The 24,611-nt window shown below is 43.9% G+C and overlaps 1 protein-coding gene across 5 annotated transcripts in view; it reads right to left on the bottom strand.

The window, feature by feature from the left end:
* The window catches only part of VTI1A (vesicle transport through interaction with t-SNAREs 1A), a 361,732-nt gene that overhangs the window by 25,837 nt on the left and 311,284 nt on the right, over positions 1–24,611 (bottom strand). Inside the window, exon 9 of one of the 5 annotated variants that reach the window (XM_019813824.3) lies at positions 5,269–6,183. The exons of the other annotated variants lie outside the window; for them this stretch is intronic. Coding sequence (XP_019669383.1) covers positions 6,165–6,183 — 19 coding nt within the window. The 3' untranslated portion in view covers positions 5,269–6,164. Of the gene's footprint in view, positions 1–5,268; positions 6,184–24,611 lie in introns of those variants that run through there. 5 annotated transcript variants of the gene reach the window in all.

Genomic DNA, 24,611 nt, shown 5'->3' with positions numbered 1-24,611 from the left:
GTATTCTTCCCTTTCTTTCTCTGCCTTCTCTGCAGCTCCGTTTCTAGAGTGGCTCCTGACAGGCCTCTATATTTCCAGCCTCCATCAGGTGACCCCATTCTTGGGCTCCGGGCATCCTGCTCTGCCCCTGGTCCCTCCATTCCATTCCATTCCATTCCATTCCATTCCATTCCATTCCATTCCATTCCATTCCACCTCCTGCTGGTGCTAATCCCTGGGCTACTCCGTTTTCCTGGCCGGAGAGCACATGATGCCCCCAGAGAGTCGTGCACTGTGTGCTCAAACTTATGACATGTCATTCATAATCTTTTCCCTTACACTGATTTTTACATACCCCAGAGCAGCATTAATCATTTTAGAGCAGGGACACTCCAGGTGAAGAAGGCCTCCTCTGAAGGCTTAACCATCAGCAGGATGGTTGACTCATAGCTCTTTGTGGGGGAGGAGGCTGGGGTGGGGTGATGATCAGATCGCAGGATCTCCAGGTCTGTGCCAGGTGAAGCCACGTCACCTGCTGGCCTGACAACACGTGTTATTCTAACCGTTATTCTATCCAGTCCAAGGGCATCAGGAGTGGGGACTGGGAGAACCCGGAGTGCCTGACCATTTTCTAGACTGGTGGGGCGGGGGGAGGTGGGGGGCGTGCTGCTCCTGCTTGCCACGGGGCTCAAAGTGGGCTTCGCACAGCTGGATCTTCTGATTTGCCAACAGAAGCCAGAAATTGTGTTCTTTCTGTGAAACCTCCAAGTTTTAAACATTGGCAACCAAGTAAAAGTTTTCCAAAGCACTGAGTGGCCAAACAAAGCACATCTGTCTGTGGGGCAGAGCGGGCCTGTGGGTGTTCAGTCTGTGACCTCTGACTGGTTATTAAGGAACAAATGAAAAGGAAGGGGGTGGGTGGGTGAGAGCATCTTGCCCTACTACTGTACTGGGGATTCCCTTGGAGGCCCTCCTGACCCTGCAGAAGTGTGAAGTTCAACCTCGAGAGAAGCATCAATAACCAGGGTCTACACTGAGTGTATCCAGCTTAGCCCATAACCGATTCCTAACTACCGGGTCGAAGGCCGGCGAGAGGTCAACAGAAGCCACAAACCAGCTTGTGTGTGCCTTGCGGACCTCTCACAAGGTGATGAAAAGCACAGGCAGAGGTCGGCCGGACCCCACATCTGCAGCCCCCTTGACCTTCACAGCCTGCAGAATGCACGGAAGAGCCCAGCTGGTGATTCTCATGGAGGATGGTGTACCTCTTACGTGCAACATCTTATAAGCCAGGAGGCCTGGGGTGGGAAACCAAGCGGTTTCTATTGGAGGGTAAGTGGCAAAGAGGGACTCGCAGTCTACCGAGTGATCTTGTGAAAAACAGGTAAATGTGCCTCAGTTTCCCCATCTCTAAAATAGTGGTAAATACATGTGACCCAAGCACTCCTCATGCTGAGGACTATGCCTTTGGACTTGATAAAAAGATAGAACATAAATCGCTGAGGAGTAGAGTGGCCTTTGAACATATTCTCAGGTTCTTTATTTAGCTGCAACGCAGAGAAAAACCAACCCTTACTTAGGAGGGATCTTTAAAGAACAGCCCAAAAGCAGCCTGAATGTTACAAAGGGGGAGCCACTTTTTTTCCCTGTCATCCTTTGGAGGGACTGCCCTCAAGCTCCTTGGCCTTAATTTTCAAAAGTGGATGGTGGAATCCACCCTTTAACTGGCTACCAGACAACACGAAGGCGCCTAATTACCAATATAAGGCGGTGCCACCCAGGTCCTTGCCAGAGGGAACAACCTCAAAGTTCCCTGCCGAACCTCTGTCAGAAGTCCAGCGGAGAGATACGGGGTTGATCGGGGAGCTTCATGGAGGGGGTCCATCTCTCCTGGAGACACTAGGGTCTCTCTCTGGAGCAGCAGAGCCCCCGGGGGGGCCATCTGGATGGTGGTGTTTAGGTTCGCACATGCGCTCTCACCTGTTTCTTGGCGCGATGCCGCTGGCATGCACAGAGGAACAGTAAGAAACAGCCCTGTGGAGCTCATATTTCCTGTAAGGATGCTCTTGAACATGTTGTTTATTACCCTGCACAGCGTGTGTCCCCGCAATGAGGTCCCATGGGAAGGTGTTCTTTCTCGTCGGGGTAGGGGAAAGAGCCATGTTTTTATCTTATGGATATTGACTCATGTAACTGAGACCATCTTCCTCTTCAACTTGGCTGCCAGAACGCCTAGAGATAGATTTGTGGCCCACCTCTCACAAATGTATAGGCTGTTCCAAGTGTGTGTGCTAACCTCACTCCTGGCTTCATTTTATATAGAGAAAATCTGTTGTATATATTTAGGTAATTTGCTATAAATCCTTTTGGGACCGAGACAGGTTTACACATAGGCACCGAAGAACGAAGGCAACGAAAGGAATTCACATCCTCGTGGGTTGGCTACTTTAATGACTCTGGCTTGATTTTTCCTCTTAGCCCCAAACAATTCTATACCACGTGATACTTGGAAGGCGAGTTCGCACGTTTACGAAAACAATAGGATCTTTCCATTTTCCCCTTGAATCTCCTTTCGTGGCGAGCACGGGGAGATTCCCAGAACAAACCAACTTGGGACTGGGGGCCCCTGGGTTTCTCCTTAGCCAAGTGCAGTGGATCGCGGGTCCCTTTTGTTCTGGGATTTACTTCAATTGTCTTAACAACATGGACCTCTTTTGTGAAACCCGAAGGCGTTCCCAGCGAATGTTGGCTGCAAACACACGAGCCGAAATGTTACCACGGTCACGGCTCTTCCTTGAACAATCTAACGCATATTTCTCTCTGTATATATTTGGTTTTTCAGATGCTTTCAAGCCCAGAAAACAATCATAGCTGAGGCCATTTCTGAGATGGCAACTAAAAGAACCTACTCGGAGACAGATAAAAATAATGAGAATCTTTCTGTCAGGAAAGATTTAGAAAATATCACTGGCATTATTAAAATTTAATTTTTTACTCGGCTTTTTGGTTCCCCTTTCCGGTGATAACGAGCAGGACTGCACACCTCCGCTTGCTGGTACTTGTTTTGTGCAATAAATTCAGCCTTCCAGTCTGAAGACATTTCAGACAACAGTTTTGACTGCTATAGGCTTATTTTTTACCCTGTGCTCTGCTTTGAGTCTTCTTATAAAAACCAGTTCATGAGATAATTTTCCACAAGGCCAGTGGAACTAATAAAAATCAATTTTGCCCAACTGGTTCAGAGAAATCTTGGGAATAGCTAAGGCAGAGCTGAAAAAAAAAAAAAAAAGGAAAAAAAAAAGAATCAATGTATTCACTAATGGTTTACTTGATAGAGAACTATCAAATTAGCTGACAGGAGATGCTTGGCTGTAGGAATTCTGCTTTCGGCCTGAACAGAACCCCTTTTAAGAGTCTAGGAGAAGCTTTTCTTCCCAGTGGTTGAAGATACTCGAGAGCAGTAATTCTGAGCTGCCCATGCCTTGGGTGACAACATGGCTGACTTCAGGCCTGACAGATGGTAACCTCGGTTGCAGCCTTGTCAGACCCTCTTTTTATGCAGACAAACTGGTCTTATGAACAGGTGGGCTGAGTTTTACACAATTTTCTCCCAGGCTACAGGATCAGTGGGCTAGGGACCGAGTGCATTCAGATACATCGGGTTCTTGAGACAACCTCATTGTACCTCTGCCATGGCCCCCGAGTTTGGCTTCTTGCCAATGGAAGTAGGCTTCCAAAGGGGGCACCTCTTTTATATTCTGGAAATGAGCAGCGTGGGGTGGCATGCAGAACACTTTCTCTGAAACACATGCCTTAACTACCTCCTATATTTCACTAGTTTGTGATACTAGTTGATATGGCCAAAGACAAATGGCAAGCCTTTGTGCAGGGGGGAAAAAAAGACTGGAAGGAAACGTAGCTAAGCGTTACCAGTGTTTGTATGTGGGTGGTAGGTGTTTTTCTATCTTTAGGTAATTGTACATTTTCTCCAACTGTTGATTATTATGTATATAATTATTATTTAAAAGACCACTCACCTAAGAATTGAGTAAATTGAAAAAGGAAACATCATTTATTCACAATGTTACAAGAGAGGGAATGTGTGAGAAAAAGAAAAATAATGGTAAAGTTTATTTTTTATCTTTTTTTGTGCCTTATGGTATTTTAAGTACTTTACACAAATTCTTTTAAATCTCATAGGAGATCTATGACAAAGGTGTCAATGTTGTCGTTTTCTAGAGGAGGAAACTGAGGCTTAGGGAGGTTAATTAAAAAATTTTTTTTAAATGTTTTTATTATTTATTTTTGAGACAGAGAGAGACAGAGCGTGAGCAGGGGAGAGGCAGAGAGAGAGGGAGACACAGAATCTGAAGCAGGCTCCAGGCTCTGAGCTGTCAGCGCAGAGCCCGACGTGGGGCTTGAACTCACGGACCGCGAGATCATGACCTGAGCTGAAGCCGGACGCTTAACGGACTGAGCCACACCCAGCCGCCAAAAAAAATTTTTTTTTTTTAATGTTTATTTATCATTGAGAGACAGAGAGAGACAGAGTATGAGCAGGGGAGGGCAGAGAGAGGGGGAGACACAGAATCCGAAGCAGGCTCCAGGCCCCGAGCGGTCAGCACAGAGCTTGACGCGGGGCTTGAACTCACAAACCGCAAGATCATGAAATGTGCCGAAGTCAGACCCTTAACCGGCTGAGCCACCCGGGCGCCCCTTTAGGGAGGTTAATTTGCCCACGATCACACAGCAAGTCAGTGGCAAAGTTGGTATTTAATATCAGGTCTGATTTCAAAGACTATGTACCATGCATGGTGTGAGGAGCAATCTCTGGCATTATGTTGCATCTACATTCTGGCTCATTTTGCATTTATGAATAAAATCAGGGATAACAACATCTGTTCTCTTTTTCCCCTACCTTATAGGTTCTTGTGATGTTCAAATTAGATCATGCATGTAAAAACAGAAAATGCAAAGTTTTGCTCAAAGGAATATGGTGATATGATAATATTTCATGTAACACCAGTGAATTGAGACTGGCCACAAATGTTATTCGGATACTGATAATTCTCAAAGAAAAAGTACGCTGGGGCGCCTGGGTGGCTCAGTCGGTTAAGCATCTGACTTCGGCTCAGGTCACGATCTCACAGCTCGTGGGTTCCAGCCTCGCGTTGGGCTCTGTGCTGACAGCTTGGAGCCTGGGGCCTGCTTTGGATTCTGTGTCTGCCTCTCTCTCTCTCTGGCCCTCCCCCTGCTCATGCTCTCTCTCTCTCTCTCTCTCTCTCTCTCTCTCTCTCTCAAAAATAAATAAACATTAAAAAACAGAAAAAAATACTAGAATACAATTAATACTAAAACTACATTGAACCAATTTGTTCTTGATGATTCAGAAGGTGTCAGAGGATCTTGAACTATTGTACTCAGCATAAAGACCACCAATTTTCTTGCCCATTATATATTAGCTAAAAAGCAAAGGTTGTTAAGTAGGATGTATACTATGACCCCGATTTTGCAAAAAGAAAAATACACACATAAGCTTAAAGTAATGATTGCGGCTAAGTGTTGGGATCACGGAGATTAAAAAAAAAAAAAATCTCACATTTTCCAAATTAGTTTCTGTAACGAATTATGTGCTTATTTTTACAATCAGACTCAGTCCCTGCATACATACACAAAAACATCACCTTCTTCCTTGGATACGATTGCAAAATAAATTCTGAGCTTTGTGGTTGTTTGAATTCTGGTGAAATAAAAGTTTCTTTGGAATGCATTTCAAATCTTAAAATGAGGAGGGTAGACACCTCGTTTTCTTTACCCAAGTCGGGCTCGGTTCTCTTGAGGGTTTCTGCCACATGCAACTTGACTGCGAATCATCAGAGGTCAAGAAACAAGAGACAACACGGTGCACTCCCAGAACAAGAAAACCTGCCGGGGACTGCCATGATGTTGACAGGACAGTAGTGCCTGGTCTGATTTCTAGAATGACCTGATCATCTGCATGGTGCTCTGAAGGGGACCCGGGCCTCTGGTCTAAGACACAAGCAGCAGCTTAGCAGAAAGGTGTCGCCCCGTTTGGAAAAACAAGGCCTGGTTCAGATTTCAAGCAGTGCCACCAAGGAAGCTATTTTTAAGTATCTAATTGCATTTGTAGCATCTGGCATTTTGCACGCTCCATTTTTATGACTTCAGCATGATCCATGTTCCCTAAGACAAACAAACAAAAGAAAGATCAAGTGTGGGACACTGGGAGTCATGTTGAATATTCCCAGTATAGAAATATTATAATATGCCCTGGAGATTATTCCAGGGCCAAATAAAACATTACCCAACGTACAGAACGTCAGAATGAGGACTGCTTGGCAGTGGAGGAGAGCAGGGATTTACTTCATTTATTAGGCCAGTACACAGCCTCAGATGCTAACATGCCCTGATAGGAAATGCCAACATTTCAACTTGAATCAAGACTGGAGCCCATAACATCGACACTTTGCCTTTCAGCGGAAGATCACAAACAGCACAAATCTGGGTTTCTTGTACTAATTGGGGAGGTTTTCTAATTTGCTTATGATAGCTGCCTCGTGTCGAGCTAATCTTCCTCCAGTTACCTCCTAACACTGTCTGAAATAATCCGCTTACTCCTGGTCTGTCCGCAGTACTTTATATCAAATAACGCTCGCTTCCTTCACGCAGCCGCAGCAAAAGGCAGCCGCAGCCCCGGCCCTGGGCTTTCTCGCGTGTGACAGGGACCGTGGCCGCCTCTACAGGCAGGAGCGGCCTGGGGCCCAGGAACCAGGGTGCAGCAACGCTTTGGGGTGAGTTAGAAGGACGGGATGTGTGCTAAACGGCGCTAATTAACAACCCAAGGCATAACCTGATAACTGTTTTGAAAAGACTGCGGCTGGATAATTTTGCTTTCTCAGACAGGCAGGCAAAATATTTCGGGGTGTTCACCAGCCTATGTGCTTAGTACTCGCAACGTCCCAACTTGGTTTAAGAAAACCTTTTTTTCCCTAGATATAGCACCTCCCTCCCGCCCCCCCCCCCCCCTTTAAAGGTTCAGGTAAACACTTAATGATTGAGCCAGGAGGCTTCGCTGATATGGGCGGGCAATGCCACTGTGGTAGCATCACTGCCCTTGTCTGGACTCAGCTTTCATGTGTTAGAGTTTTAAAAGAATTTTAGGGAAGGAGATGTTTTAGTTTTCATAAAGCAGAACGGCTTTGAGTTCTGAGGCTCGTAAAATATGCTGTAAGTGCACGTGTGTGAAAATCCCCAGCCAACAGAATCCGTGCTGGGCTGCGGGTGAAGCATGGTACCCGGGCGAGAGCCAGGCTCCCATCCCCGGGGAGCTCGGCTGTGTGACCTTAGGGAGAACACAGTCCCCTTCTGGGCCCGCATTTCCTTCTCCGCAAAGTGTTGGGGGTGTGCAAGTGCGTAAGAACTGAGGGAATTCTAAGCTTCCCTCTGCCACTAAGAGTCTAAAGTCATTAACTGAAAGGTGTTTGCTCATTTGCCTATAAATGTGTCGATTCCAAACGTTTTTGTTTTTTTTTTTTTTAACATTTATTTTTGAGAGACAGAGACAGAGCAGGAGCAGGGGAGAGGCAAAGAGAGAAGGAGACACAGAATCCGAAGCAGGTTCCAGGCTCCGAGCTGTCAGCACAGAGCCCGACGCGGAGCTCGAACCTGTGAACCGCCAGATCCCGACACGGAGCTCGAACCCGTGAACCGCCAGATCGTGACCTGAGCCGAAGCTGGACGCTCAACCGGCCGAGCCCCCCGGGCGACCCTAAATGTGTCTGTCCTAAACCAGCTAGACCCAGCACGTCTCCCTCCCTTGCACGCAACACGTATTTGGAAACATTTTTCCTCACATTTTCAGAGGTTCCTGAAGAGGGAAAGAGTTACATTGTTTAATCCTACTTTATAGGAGTTTGCTCTTTTATTCGAAAACAGACCGAGACCCGAGATCGGGAAGGTATCTGTGCCCAAAGTGGGGGCGGGGGGATGGGAGGGGAAGGAAAAAAGCGGCTTGCCTTCAAGTGCCTTGTGGAAATGTATAAAACAAGCAGCGAGATAGTCCTTTGCCAAACACTGTCATAAATTTTTTATTTGGCAGCTAACGCTCTCACTGGTTTACTTGGCAGCAATTGGGACCTTTAGCAAGAAAGGTGCAGGAGAAAAATACCTTGTTTAGAGATGTTTTCAACACTTTCTGGGATTTTTCAGAACTTCTGCCTGCAGCACATTTTTACAACTACGGTCTCCAATCACCTGATGAGTGGGTGGTGGGGTTTAAACTTTTTTCTTTAAAAAAAAAAAAAAAAAAAAAGAGAATAGAGAGAGAAAAAGTGAACAAGCAGAGGTACCCCCCTCTGGCCTTCCACTGAGCCCGTCTTTCTTATTTTTCGTGGTAGGCATTTCTGATATTCAAGTGCTTCGTCTTCTCTGTCTAGACAAAAAACTGAAAGTAATATCAGGATGTACCTTTTGTTGGGCCTGATACTAGCTACATTGTATTCCCAGATGACAGAGATTAAATGAAAGTGAAACAAGCTGACAACTAGCCCATTTTTCTTCAACAGTTCTGTCGAAAACAGGTCCCACCTGTTGCCTTTGGGTCAGTTCATGGGCAAAAAGGCTGCCTTGAATTTCAGCGGGCGTAAGCCCACGCGGAGAAGACTTGGGGGTCAAACTCTAGAGGGTGGGACGGACAAAAGGATGAGGTCTTCCGTTACAATCACATCCTGCAGACTTTACACAAATACACATTTTATTTTATGTACTTAGGTTTTTAAAGATCTTTTTTTAAAGTATTTTATTGTATTTTTATTTTTTATTATTTTTTTAATGTTTGTTTATTTTTGAGAGAGAGAGAGAGGGTGCACAAGCAGGGGCGGGGCAGAGACGGGAGACAGAGGATCTGAGGCGGGCTCTGTGCTGACAGAAGACAGCCCGCTATGGGGCTGCAACTCATGAACTGTGAGATCATGACCTGAGCTGAAGTTGGACGCTTAACCAAATGAGCCACCCAGGCACCCCTTCTTTTTAAGTAAACTCCACACCCAGTGTGGGGCTCGAACTCACAACCCCGAAATCAAGAGTCACATCCACTGACCGAGCCAGGCTGGCGCCCCCAAACACGCACTTAATAGAGAGTAGCAAAACTCCTTTCTACTGGGGGACTTCCAGCAATGAGTGAAGAGGTCGGTAAGTTCGCTCTCCCTGAACAAGTATAAAACTGGACAATTGTGAAAACAATCCTCTCAGTGCTCTGGATAATGAGCAAAGGCAAAAAAGAAATTGAGAAGTGTTTATTCATAGAAAGCCGGGAGAACTTTGTGTAAGAACATCCTCACCGCTTCCCCTAGCTCAGCTGGCTAGAATGATGGCTTTGCCAGGGTGGGGCTGCCAGAGAAAGTGGACTTGACCTGGAGCAGAAGGCAAAAGCCATGCCCAGTGGCACCGACAGAAAAAGTAGCAAACCTGATAGGGAACTACACAAGGGGAAACCCAGAGTTCCGCTAGCTTGAGGTCACAGTTTGGGTTTGCCGAGTGACAGATCAACCAAAAATGTGACAGAGAGATCCTGGAAATGAGACAGCCAGAAGGTGCCAGATAAGCTCTCTGCGCATCTCCTGTCGATCAGCAAAGTATGTGCACGTGTTGGGGAGATCGGAGAGACCCCAGGAAAAAGTCAAAGTCACGGCAGCCTTGAGTGACTGACTCAAAGTGCAGCCTCTTTGAATGTTTTCCTCAACCCCCATATAGATCGCTCGGCAGAGGACGGAAGAAGACTTATGACTTTGAGGTTTGTGAGCACAACCCCTTCCCGGTCATTGGCTGGCCACTAAGCTGTGCACATAAAGGGGCAACCCCTAGGAAAGCCAGGCTCATAAAATAAAAATAAGAAATAAAAAAACAAACAAAAAAGAGAACAAATGAGCAGACTGCAGGGGAGATGAATCCTGTAGACTACGTTCAGGTGAGCTATTTAAAAATATCAGAACTCAGAGTTGTTACAGCATACTCTCCAAAACGTTTAGTTTTCAACAGAAAATTATGACACGACGAAAAAAGAAAAAAAAAAAACAGGTGATCTACATTTAGGAGACTAAAAGTGGTCAATACAAATGGATTGTGAGTGGCTCTGATGTTGGATTTAGCAGACAAAGACTTCAAAGCAGCTATTATAAACATTCAAAGAATTAAAGAGACTGTTTAAAGAATTAACAGAAATGATGATGACAATGCTTCAACAAATAGGGAATCTCAACAGAGAAAGAAGAACTATACAAAAGTTCTAGAGTTGAAAAAGACATAAATTACACGAACAGGAATCAGTGAATTTGAACATTTGTCAATGGAAATCATCCAATCTGCAGGTGAGAAAGGAAAAAGATCGAAGAACAATGAGCAGGGCCTCAAAGACGTGTGTGGCACAGTGATAAACATATATTAACACATGTGAAATGGGAGTCCCAGGAGGAGGAAGCGAGAAAGTGGCAGAAAAATATATTTAAATAAGTAAAGGCTTAAAGAGAAAAGCTTGAAAGCAGCAAAGCAAAAATAGCTCATTACGTACAGGGCAAACAACAGACAGCATGACTGGTAGCTGACTTCTCATCAGAAACATGGAGGGATGAGGTGCCTGGGTGGCTCAGTCAGTTAAGCGTCCAACTTTGGTTCAGGTCAAGATCTTGTGGTTTGTGGGTTCGAGCCCCACGTCAGGCTCTGTGCTGACAGCTTGCTCAGAGGCTGGAGCCTGCTTCTGATTCTGTGTCTCCCCCTCTCTCTGCCCCTCTGATGCTCATGCTCTGTCTCTCGCTGTCTCTCAATAATAAATAAACATTACACAAATTAAAAAAAAAAAAAAAGAAACAGTGGAGGGAGAAGACAATGGAACCATACAGTCAAAGTGGTAAGAAGGGTGGGGTGGGGGTAACCTGTCTACCAAGGATTCTATACCCAGCAATCCTATCCATCCCAAATGAAGGTGACAAAAAGATATTTATAGATAAACAGAGAATGAGAAAGTTTTTTTCTTAGCAGGCTTGCCTTATAAGAAATACTAAATGAAGTCCTTTAGGCTGAAGGGAAATGACCCCAGATGGCAACTCTACTCCACAGAAAGATATGAAGAGCATTGGAGATGGTAAATATGTGAGTAAATATAAAAGACGGCTTAGCTATGTCTTTTCTCTTTTCTTCCCTTCATTTCTTTAAAAAAAAAAAAATAAAGATTGCATAAGCAATAATTATAATTTAGTATTTTGGGGTTTATAACATATATAGATATGACAATCATAGTCATATCTATGGAAAAGGGAGGAAATTGGCTATATTGGATAAAATTGCTAGATTTTATTAAAATTAAGTTAGTAATATGCTGAAGTAGATTGGGACAAGTTGGGATATATATTGCAATTCCTACAACAAAAACTAAGAAAATAATAACCACAAACATAGTCTAAATATCAGCAGATAATTCAAATGGTGCACAAAAAAAATGCTTTAAAAAAGAAAGCAGAGGAGCACCTGGGTGGCTCAGTCGGTTAAGCATCTAACTCTTGATTTTGCCTCAGGTTGTGATCTTGCCGTTTGTGAGTTTGAGTCCCGCAGCAGGCTCAAAGCGGCCTCCTTGGAATTCTCTCTCTCTCTCCCTCTCTCTCTCTGCCCCTCTCCTGCTAGTGCACATGCACTCTTTCTCTCTCAAAATAAATGAATAAACTTTAAAAAAAGAAAACAGAAAAGGAGAAAGAGGGGAAAAAAGGCATGAAGCATATAGAAAACATAGCAAAATACAAAACATAAATCCAACAAGATAAAAAATTGTACAAATGTTATGGGACTAAATACCCCAATCATATGATAGATTGTCAGACAGATTATAAATTCAACTTTATGCTGTCTACGAGAGACACATTTCAGATTCAAAAGCACATATCGGTTGAGAGTTATGGGTGGAAATATATGCACCATGCAAACAGTAACCATAAGAGAACTGAGTGTTTACACTAATATCAGACAAATGGACTTTAGGACAAGAAATATGCCTAGAGACAAAGAGAGATAATACATAATAAATATGAAATGCACCAGGAAGATATGGCAATTATAAACATATACACACCTAACAACCAATTCCTAAAATACATGAAGCACAAACTGACAGATGAAAAGAGAGAGTTCAATAATTATACTTGAAGCTTTCAATACTCCTCTCAAGAAAACCGATAGAGTAACTAGACAAAAAATTAGTAAAGAGATAGAAGGCTTCAACGCTATCAGTCAACTTGACCTAATTAACATTCATAGAACATTCTACTTGATGGCAGAATATGCATTCTTTTCAAAATTATATGGAATATGTCCCTGCCTAGACCACATATAGGCCATAAACAAATTTCAGTAAATTGAAAAAAGCTGAAATAATAGCGTGTTCTCCAATCACAACAGAACTAAATTAGAAATTCACAACAACAACAAAAAAGTAATTTGGGCAATCCCCAAATATTAGAAAATTGAGCAACACACTTCTAATGAACCCATGAATCAAACATGAAACTACAATGGAAATTAGAAAATGGTCTGAAATGAATGAAAACAAAACGATCCATATTTGTGGGATACAAGTAAAGCAGAAGTCAGAGGGATATTTGTCTAATCAGGAAAAAAGAAAGGTTTCAAATCAAGAATCTAAGCTACCACATTAAGAAATTAGAAAAAGAGCAAATTAAGCCCAGCACAAGCAGAAAAAAGAAGTAAGGGTTAGAGCGGAAATCAATGAGATAGGAAACAGAAAATAATACAGAAAATCGATGAAATAAAAAGTTGGCTCTTTGAAAAGATCAACAAAACTGATGAACTTTTAGCTAGAATAACGAAGATGAAAAACACATAATTACCAACATAGACAAGGAAAGAGGAACATCTCTACTAATTTGACAAATATTCAATTCAATGCAAGCCTTATGCAATCTTAGCAGGCTTTGTTTTCTTTTCTTTTTTTTTTTTTTGGTGGAATTTGAAAAGTGAATACTTAAAGATATATGCAAATGAAAAGAACTAGAATGGCCCAAACAATTTTTAAAACAATAAATCGGAGGACTTCTATCACTGGATTTCAAACTTACTCTATAAAGCTATAGGAATCAAGATCATGTAGTCTTTATTGGTATAAAGGCAGACATGTAGATCAATGGAACCAGATAGAAATCCCAGAAGGAAACCTTTACATTTATGACAAAGGATCCAAGGCAATACAAAGATACTAGGAGAGTGGATGCCCATATTTTGAAAAAATGAACTTAGACCATTATCCCACACTATACACAAAAATTCAAAATGAAACATAGACTTAAGTGTAACAGCTAAAACTATCAAATTTGTAAAAGAAAACCTAGAAGAAAATCTTTGTCATCTTGGGATAGGCCAAGTTTCCTTAGGTAAGACACTAAAAGCATGATCCATAAAATAAAGAATTGATAAATTGCCTTTGCCAAATTTAGAAGCTTTTACTTTTTAAAAATTCAACGTTAAGAAAATAAAAGGCAAACTACAGGCTGAGAGGAAGTATTTGCAAACCAACATCTAATAAAAGACTTGTATCCAGAAGTATAAAAATAAAAACTCTCAAAATCCAGTACTAAGAAGACAAACAACTCAATTAAAAAGCCATACAATTAGAAAAAAGCTAAATAGACATTTCAGCAAAGACTACATACAAATGGCTAATAAGCATATGAAAAAAATGATCAACATCCTTCGTCATTAAGAAAATGTAAATTAAAATGAGATAGTACAACATACTATCCCACTAAGTGACTTAAAAAATTTTTTTTAATGTTTATTTTTGACAGAGAGAGAGCATGAGCAGGGGAGGGGCAGAGAGAGAGGGAGACACAGAATCTGAAGCAGGCTCCAGGCTCCAAGCAGTCAGCACAGAGCCTGATGCGGGGCTTGAATGCACAGACCGGGAGATCATGACCTGAGCCGAAGTCTAACGCTCAACCAACTGAGCCACCCAGGCGCCCCTCCCACTAAGTGGCTTTAATCAGAAAGACTAACAATACCAAGAACATGGAGTCCTCACACACTGCAGGTGAGAATGTAATATGGTACATCTACTTTGCAAAGAGTTTGACAGTTAAAAAAAAAACAAGTTAAACATATACATACTATATGATCCATTGATTCTACCCAAGTGTCACCCAAAGGAAATGAAAACATATGTCTACATAGAGACCTGCATGCAAAGGGTCATAGCAGCGTATTCACAATAGCCCCAAACTCAAAACAATTCAAGTGTCTGCCAGCTGGTGAATGGATAAACCGAACGTGATACAGGCAAACAATGGAATAATACTCAGCAATAAAAAGCAACAAACAACTGATACATGCTGCAATGGGAATGAAGCTCAAAAACATTATGCGAAGCAGAAGATGCTAGACATAAAAGATTACGTATTATATGATTCCATTCATATGAAATATCTAGAAATCAGATCAGTGATTGCTTGGGCCTGGGGGTAGGAGCAGGAATTGACTCAATGCAAACAGGCATGAGGGAACATTTGGGGGTGATAGAAATATTTTTAAAATAGATCATGGTGGGGGCGCCTGGGTGGCTCAGTCGGTTAAGCATCCGACTTCGGCTCAGGTCATGATCTCATGGTTCGTGGGTTCGAGCCCCATATCGGGCTCTGTGCTGACAGCTCAGAGCCTGGAGCCTGCTTCGGATTCTGCGTCTCCCTGTCTCTCTGCCCCTCCCCCACTCGTGCTGTGTCTCCCTCTGTCTCAAAAATAAATAAACATTAAAAAAAAATTTTTTTTAAATAAAATTCACCATGGTGATCGTTGCAGAATTCTATGAAGTTACTATAAATCATCGAACTGTATGCTTGCAATGGGTAAATTTCATAGTATGTAAACGACATCTCAACACAACTGTTAAACACAAAGTCTGTAGAACAGCAATGGCTGATCTCGGTTTCAAGGCAGATGGTGTACAAATGAAATAGTAAAGACAATCTTTCAGACTGAAATAGCCTACATTCCTGTCTCCCTTTTTAGCAATGGCAGCCTCTTGATTTCCTTCAGTCTGGAATTATTTATTCTTTTCCTTGACTGCCTCCTCTATGAAATGCAAGTGCATAAGAGCAAGGTGCATTGGTCTTTGTTGTAGCCCATTACCTATTCTACTGCTTGGCGTATTATAGAGATCAGCAGATATTTGATAAGGCGATGAATGATATTGAGAAAGAGGAGAAATATTTGAATTTAAAAAATCAACACGCATTTGCCTGGATTGTTTACCAATATCTTTATCATTGAACTTTACTCATTTCAGCAAAATTCACCTATCCTGTGCCAGGCATTATGTGCTTGATTCTAGGGCATGAGTTAGACAGACCTGGTTTGTGTCCACAGCAAGCTCATGGCCTAGTGGATAACAAGACGTGGGGTTCTGACATCTAATGAGCATGAGTGTGGTGTGGCTCAGCCTACAGCAAATCTGGAAGAAAGGGGCAGAGAACCTCTGCCTGTGAGCGCGGAGGAGCACTGGAGATGCCGCGGAAAGGTAAACTGGTTCATACCCTAGGATACCACCTACTTATTACAAAAGGACTTACGCCTTCTTGACTCAGAGCAATGTGGTTTTGTAAATATCAGCCATGTTTTAGGGCATGGTTCCCCAAATTGGTCCAGGGACCCTCTCAGGGGATCCATGAAATCACAACTATTTTTATAATAATACTAAGATGTTACTTGCCCCTTCCACTCTCCTTCTCTCGTAAGTGTCGAGTTTTCTAGAGGTTCGACATCATGACTGACATCACAACAGATGGAGTGCAGAAGCACATGAGACTCCAGCTGTCCTCCGTTAAGCCAGACATTAAAGAGATTTGCAATAACATAAAACAATGCCCCCTTCTCACTGATTCAGTTTTAGGAAATACGGTTATTTTTCATACACTTTTTTGTTCATTTGTAATCAGTTGATTGTCACAATTTAAAAGTGAATTCGAAAATAGAATTTTTTTTCTGTTTCAATTTCTAACACAAAAAATATCGATCGAAGTAGCCCCATACTTCAGGGCATTTTATTTACGGAATCCATCAAATTGGACACTGAAAGATATCAATAGGGCTTCAGTGAGAGCCACCGAGGACCACGGGCACTCACAAAGGCATGCAAAATGAGCTCACTGGAGGGAGTTTCGGAAACCTTTGAGTCCTGGGGATGTTTGTACTCGGTTAAACCTCAAAATGCAGCTTGGGGGTGCACCGGCCCAGTTGTCGGCTTACTCCAGCTATCAAAACTCTACAAGTGCGCTGCGGTAGAAAATGCTTTGGCACTTTATAAGCAAAGTCGTTCACGAGAACAGTAAATTACTGAGAGTTAGTGACTTATAATGAAATCTTACACCCTAAAATATTGATGAGGGGAAGAGACTGTGACAAGGCAGAAAAATTTGAATCAGTTTATGCTAAAAGACAAGAGCAGGCATCGCCAGGAGGCTGGACGATGGCATCATACGAGGCGGAGCGTGAGCCTTGCAGCCAGACTGCCTGGGTTTGATCCTGGCTCTCTGCCACTCTTCAGCTGCGTAACCTTGGACAAAGTCCTTACTTGACTGGGTTTCAGGATACTAATAATACCTATCATATCAAGTTGTAGGAAGGATTAAATGAGATAAGCCACAAGAAGTGATTAGCACATAGTGACCATTATAGAAGGAAAGGGTTGATGTTATTACTTTCGTAACCATCCTCGTGTATGGTTTTGAAGGAGGGTCGTATAAAGTTTAGAGCTGCCTTTGTTGGGGAGGGGGTTCTCTGAATCGGCCGCCACGGTCACTGTGCTGACCAAGTCCTCCAGGAAAGTGGGCGCCTCTGGGAAGGCACTTGGGGCACCCTAGTGAGGTCCTCACGCCCATCCACCACACTCATGAACCTCTGCCCTGTTCCTTCCCTTACTCCTGGGTCTTGCTTAGCTATACTGTTGGCATGTGTGGGAAAACATTAATGACCATGCTTACATTCAGGGCTGCGGAGGTCTTTCTCTGTGTAAGTTTACAGTGGAAAACAAGGAAAGGACTAAATTCCAAAGCCAACAGGGGCCAAGGGATCTGCCTACATCTTGGGTTTTGCCATGATGTGAAAACACATGGCTTCAGAGTGTAACATGAACAGCCCTGCGATCTCTCCAGGGTGGAATCTAGGTTTTCAGCTATGCAGAAATACTTACAACAAACCTTTAAAAAAGTCAGTGGGAGGGTGTGTTAAATGAAAATCAAGATAACCTTTCTTAGGCATGCTTTCCCTATAAATTCCAAAATCTTGCTTTTTGGAGGAGACTAAGAGTTGGAGAAATGCCTTGAAACAGGAAGCATCTATTTTTCTCCGACCTCGCTTGAGTTGGGCACCCTTGGGAAGGGGAGGGTTGCCATTTGTAGACAAGAATGAAGCCTTTTGTGAACAGCCTAAGTACACCACCGACTTGCTTTAAAAAGTGTCACAGGCTATTTTTGGAGAACATCAGTTCACTGTGCCAAACCGAAACATTGACTTATCGCCCGATTTAGCGTTAAAACATAAGAACTTGCAATTAGAACTCCTCTGTTTACGCCCAGTGAGTTTGTCAACATGCTGCAAATATATTTCTGTTATCATAATGAAACCAAGAAATGGGCGGGAGCACTCTCTCGCTCTTGAAGGCCATGCTGAAAAGCACTTCAGAACACTGAAATTTGAGCTGCTCTATCCTATAGGCAACTTCTTTTCCCCAAAGAGCAAAGAGCGGATGCTGGATACAGCTATATTTGTGCATAATAGGTTTATTCTCATTCACAAAATAGTAATTACTTTATGGTTCCAAAGTAAAACCAGTGTTAAGAAATACACCAGCAGATTTGCTACAGACGTGGTCTCTGACACGTACAGACTATTCATCACATGGTACGAATTGAACATTATAAAGTACAAGGCAGACAACCATTAAGTTCAAGGTCTGGATTGATAAAAAAAAAAAAAAAGAGAGAGAGAGAGAGAGCGAGAGAAAGAGACAGAGGAGAAAAAAGAAAGATTAGTGTGCCCATGTCTGCTATTGTGTTTAAACGTATCGCTTTAGAAGATATCATTTATCTCTTTCCCCCGACTTCGCCCCATTTTATTTCAAGGTCGGTCTGCCTTTTGTTTGATTCTTTTCACTCTGACACAGGTGACAGTTCTTGGGAAAAGTGCAGCCTCTCGGCCGTCCGGCTCGCTCGCCGGTCTGGGACAGGAATGTGCTTGTTTGGCATTTGCTCAGGAGAACGACCACTCCCCGGACACCGGGGCCCAGGAGGGCCAGGAGCACGTGCGGGGGCTGCCCGGCACCTAGGCCCTGCGGGCCTTTGTCACCACCTGCCGCAAGGGTTAAGGTGGCCACGGTAATTATGCCAAGGCCATGCATTACTCTGACAAAGTAATCCATCAAATAATTTCTCACAATTTCAATTCACCCCTCGAATTTTCCTTACCTCCAAAGCCAGCTGGATATTATATTACTGAAGCTGTTGAAAGGGTGGAACACTAGCCATGGAGCCAAAGGCCACGGCAACTATGCAATGCATAAATTTTTATTGTTTGCTCAGTATTGAAATCTCATTAGGGTCCATAATTCATCTGAACACCGTGAACATTTACATCTGTTGATCATGAGAACTTAGAAGGAATGTACACCTTTGGCTAACTTGTTTTTAGAGAAGGCTGTGTGTGTGTGTGTGTGTGTGTGTGTGTGTGTGTGCGCGTGCAGGCACATATACTCATGTGTTTTCAGTCCTTGAACAGCTGTGGTTTAAATATCCCTTACTCAAACCAATTTCCAACCTGAATTTAAATATCCCAAAGTTGTTTTCATTTGGCAGCTTTTAGACAAAGACTCAGTTCTCCTCGAGTCCAGCTTAATCAATGTTGGAAAATTCCACTCATTGCGCATTGGCCTTAATGCAACTCTGCTGTGTTAATTACATCAGAATTATCCCAAAGATTACGCGCCTTTCATTCAAGGTATATATGTTTTTGTCTTCACTTAGCTATGGCTTAAAAATCCACTCGAGAGAGAAAATAAACCATGACTGTTTGTGGGTTCTAGGACTATCCAGATTTGTGTTCACTTTTTTTTTTTTTTTTGGTGTGTGTATATTTAGGCATCTTTCCTAGCAAGTTCGACCCTTTGATCTGGCAGGTTTTTCATTTACAAGGCTCTTAGCAGTTCCATGAACACTATATTTTGAAGGTGACAGTCATAGAATCACAGAGTCAGGTCTGGAAGGGCAAGGGGCCTTAGGGGCCATTGAAGCAGGCCAGCCCCTCTCCCAAGCCGCGACAACACCCCTGACAAGTGGTCCTTCAGGAATGCATCCATTTTTGGAATGAACTATGGCAGCAGCTGAAAGGCTCTTAGCAAACTCTGGCTAGCAGTTCAGGGCAGAGATGAAGAATACTGTGTCCGATGAGAAATCCGGAGGGAATTTAGGTAGACCAAATGTAATTGCCCAGCCTGGCATCTGGCGAGGGCGCCAGCTTTAACAGCCCCACCATAATTCCAGCTGATGGCAGTGACACCTTCTGATGAGAGTCTTGTCGACTGCAAGCTGCTCTTTAGCAGGACGTCACTAATACGCTGTGACGGGAAAAATCGGATACAGATGTTTTCACTCAGAAGGTTTTGGAAACGCTAAAGTCCCATCTTCTCCTCAAGGAGAAGGGGCATGCACTTCCACTCAGGAATAAAGCCAAAGGGCCTTAACGCAGGGGCTGGCCTGATCCGGGCCTCAGTACAACATCCTTTTCTAGGGTGCTTTCCAAGTTAGCGCTAGATTTCAGCGCCCCCCCACCCCCCCAGCCCCACTCCGTGAGGTTTGGACAGCCTCAGCCTTCAACTGTCCACGGCTGGTGGAGTGGCCCTGGACACACAGGGTCAAGCAAGCCCCAGAGCAGGGCGATGGGGAGTGATGTAGCTCCAGTGCAGAGCACAAGTCTGTCTACTCCTGCGGGAAAGACAAGCGCCCCAGGTCTAGGGGATGCGGTGATGAGCAAGCTTGAACAGGCGCCTGTCCTCATGGAGCTTCCAGACTTTACCAAAGCAGTCACACCCACACAGTATACAGTGTCAAATTGTAAATAGTACAAAACTGCAGTGCTCTGAAAGGAACAGACCCAAACCCATGAGAGAGTCTAGAGGAGGGGGCTGGGGTCAGTTGAGACTTCCAGGAAAGCAGCTGCTGAAATGGGAGGTAGGAGCGAAAGAAGTTTATTGAATGGTAACCCCTGTGGAAGATGGGCAGGGGAGGAGGCAAGATGGGGGGAGGGAAAGGCTTCAGACCATCCTGCAGATTTGACACCAATGAAAGCAAAGGAGAGCTTCAGATCACATCGCCGATGTGACCGAGCTTTGGCCAACCCAGGGAAGAGCTCTGGGGCAAAGCCGACTCCATTCCGTTAGAGGAAGCCCACACTGGGCCAAAACGGCCTGGCCCTGGGACCTCCGCTGTCAACGGAGTCAACGGCTGGGGGCTGCCCCGGAAGAGGATGCCTCAGTTCTGATGCTGAGCTGGGTACCTGCATGTGCCAATACCTGGAGCGAGCACATTCCTGGGAGCTTGCTGGCTGCACCCCCGTGGTGGCCACAGGACTGAACTCATCTCAGGGCCTGGAGAGGGAGTCCCAAAGGCACTGATGAGGAATGAAGGATGCACTGGGTTTATAAGTAAAGGGGGAGGGTGGGAGCTGGGAATGAGACTCCAGGCAGGTGCAAAGGTCATTTATCTGGAGTGGCAGGCTGGTGGGCCAAAGAGAAAGCGGTGTGTCCAGAGGGAAGAAGGATGGAAGGAGGCGAGCCGGGGAAGGGGGGAGGCAGACATCAGATCATGCTGGCCTTGTGGATCATCGTAAGTATCTGGTTTTCTGTTAGCTATGTGGCTTTGAGTAACTAACTTAACTGACATTTAGTTTCCTAATATTGTTCCCAACGGGAACAATAACATATGCTTTGTAAAGTTAATGTGAGGATTAAGTGAGATTATACATATTGGGCTTTTAATCTAGTACTGGGTACGTGGGCAACACTTGATACATGCTGGGTATTACAGAAAACTTCAGTGGAAAGGGAGAAAAATGGACTTGCTTTTGTATTTTCTTTTCAAAGGTTTTGAAGTTTAATATGCTGGCATTTGAACAAACTGTACGTGAGATTTCTCAATTTCCTCCCCACCAAAAGCAGGGTACTACCCCAATCCTCAATTAATGGAATTTCAGGCATACATACAAATAAGTTTAGAACTGAACACTTAACATCAGCAAGTCAGAGCTGAATTCCTAATAAATAGCCTGTAACGGGAAAAAATGTCTAGGAGAAATCTACAGATCACAGGAGCTCTTAGGTAGGATAGCACATTACAAATGAGAATGTGGCCACACAGAGCAGGACAGCTTCTACAGAACAGCAATATTGAAAATACAGATATCTTCTCCAATCTCACCTGTTTATGTGAGTCATCCTTCAGATACCTATTTTCAGATGATTCCAGACAACATCACAACGTGATGAAAAATGAAAGCTGGCTGTAGTTGCTGAAACCAAGCTGACTTGGTTGCTATAGAAAAATTCTTCCTAGATGGTCATTTTCTTTCTTTTTTTTTTTTGAAAAGTAGGTGAGCATGTGCTAACAGACTAAGGAATATTCTCTAAATTCACATCCACATGATCTGAAATGGCTAAAAATAAGCCGAGGCCCTACACGACGGGCCTTGAGTCTGTATGAGTTTGGAATAACCCTCCCCATGGGGCAAGAGGAGGACAGCGTCTTGTAAGGAGACGTATTCACGATGGACAAGCTTCGTGGAGGGGCAGTTAGCAAAGGCACCGGTCACTTCGCGACTGTGATGCCCCCACCATGCTTGTCACTGTGTCAAAATCCCGTCTCCCCTTAAAAAGATAAATCCTACAGCTGCTGTGTCATGAACTCACGCGCGAGTCCTTTTGACTTTTCGGCATCGAGCGAATACGCAAAGCTATTATTTTCCGCTGTTTATCCCCTGGTATATTCCGTCTGAGATGATTCTGCCTGCCTCCGACACTTAGAGGAGTGAATGGAGCGGAAAATATCCGGCCTCCACTCGTGGAAACCTTGAGATGAGATACCGATAATACCACGCAAAGGCACCGCAAACGTGCGCGTTCTCTGGTGTTTTCCCTTTTCGAGCTGTGATCAAGCAAACGTGAGGTTTCCACAGCCACCCAAACAAAAACATCTTTGAGAATTTGAAAGTCTTCCACAAATCAACTTAGATTATCATTCCCACCCCCACCTAAGCTCCTGAACTTCTCTTGCATATTTCTTTCCTGTGCCAAAGCTTATCAACTCTTAGGTCATCTTGATTTGTCAGTAACTGCTTGGATCATAGGGTTGAACCGAAACAGATTGGACAGCAATTTCTTCATTCAGACAAAAAAAAAAAAAGTCTGACGAGAAAGTTCCTTGTGTCTCCCAGTGGAATAGAGTGGCCCACCTTTGCTCATACGTTGTATGTTAGTATTGACTAACTTCTCAAAACAAATGTCTTTTTTTTTTTTTTCAGAAGGGTTGCTACCCGATGGAATTGCTCTGTGCTCTGAACCTTTCATTACAGTGAGTCATACGGCAAGTAATTTTTAAAAACCCTCCCAAGTTTTCTGTTTTGCTATAGACTTGCCAAGAATTCTTTCAGTAAAATAGGAGTTAACAGAGGAAAAGAAAAAAAGACCGCTTAGTTCTGTGCAGAATAATTAAATTTGTTTAAAAATATACGGTTCTGTGCAAATGTAAGATTCTGTGAACGACTTGTACTCAGCGTAGACTGGGTCACACAAGGGTTCGTGGTTATTGGTGGCTCACTGGTTCACGCAGCCACATGTGACAAGCTGAGTCTTGGGAGGTCAGGAGGGAGACTGGCTAGTGTTGGCCACATCCGGGAACCCACGCCATGACTTCCCGGTCCTGCACAGAAACAGGTTTCCACCACAGGAATGGCAAGGGCTCTTCCAAAGGCAAAAGAAAGACAGGCACTGATGTGGACTTTGATTTTGCTCTCTGTAATTAAAAACCCAATCACCAGGCACGTGAAAGTCAGAGTTTTGACCTTCTGCCAGGTAGGAAAGGAGGGCTTTGAAACCCGTGATGGGTTTCTTTCTAAGCGAGCCTTAGGAAAATGGCTTTTCAAATCAAGTCAGTGCAATTCAAGATTGGGAAGCGCGAAAATCACAACGGTATGACTTCTGCAGACGTTACGGTAGCTCCTGCCAGGGTGGTTAATGTTGAACGTGTTCTGGGAGGCACGAGGCTAGGGACAAGCGCCACTGGCTATCACCTCACACGAATGGGCAGCCGGTCGGCCGGCCGGCCGGCCGGATGACAGACAGCAGCGGTGAGAGAATCTCTGTGCTCACAACCATCTTGTTCCCGGGACGCAGTGTGCAACAGACCCTTTCGTGCTAGGCCACGGCCCGCTCCTGCACTCCCTTGCACCGGCCCCAGCTTCTGAGCTCCCCACGGTCGCAGCAGATGTTAAAAACTAAAGTTGAAACCTTTAAGCTGTAATGAAGGAGTTCACAGGGTTCATAATCCCAGTACCCCACCCTGATTCTCCAGCGATCCCGCTGAAATCTTTCAAACAGTCCTCAGCACTAACACGGTGCAGGCAACGCGTGTTGAACACGCCGATCTGCCCATGATTACCCTCGGCTGCTGTAAAACAATCTCACTCCTCGAGTGAATGCAGGCTGCAGCAACAATGGTGTTATTGACTTGTTGCTCCGGCTCTATTTAGTTATTACCCTCGGGGCCACAATCAATAGACTTTGCACCAAGTCAGCCTAATAAATCCCAGGCTCTCACTGGAGGTTTGCCAGGAACGGCAAGAAAATCTATGGCAGGGAAACTCTTAGAGCGCAAAGAGAGAAAGCTGCACTGACAGCTGTATAAATTAATTAACAAGGAACTGTTTATTCTTCTAAAAGATCGGATCGCACATTTATCATCATTGAAGAATTCACAGATAGACTATCGCAAAATTATCTGGCGATCTAAAACACTCCTGCAAATTTGGATGCGCACACAAAAGAGAGACCCGTGTTCTTCGGCATCTCGTTTCTGTCTTTATTATATTTTCATTTCCTTGACTTACACATTTGCCTCGTTTGCACTAGTTCTGATCAGCCTACCATTTCCAGCTCACTTGGAGAAATGCAGCCTGCCTTCATAATTCTTTAAGCTTATGGCGGAAACAGTCAACACAATGACAATAAAATGTTGATCATTAACGTTGCCGTGCTCCGGGGTTGGTTGTTGTTTTTTTCACCTGCTGTCGGGAATTTGAATCTTGCTTGTAATGCAACAGTGGAGGGAAAAATGCTTTAGGTGATACAAACACTAAAAGGTCATGGAAGTAAATGCCAGGCTATTTCAGATTGTTGTGAAAGAATTCTAGAGTATTCTAGATACCTAATAAGCAACTGGCGTAAAGAATCCGTGGCAAGGATTCTATTGCTTTAAGACACCTTGCGCTAAGCTTGGGTACGAGACAACCTTCTTCCATAGACTGAC

The sequence above is a fragment of the Felis catus genome, chromosome D2 (assembly GCF_018350175.1).
Source record: "Felis catus isolate Fca126 chromosome D2, F.catus_Fca126_mat1.0, whole genome shotgun sequence".
NCBI classification, from domain to species: Eukaryota; Metazoa; Chordata; class Mammalia; order Carnivora; family Felidae; genus Felis; species Felis catus.
This window is presented reverse-complemented; position numbering and strand designations above follow the sequence as displayed.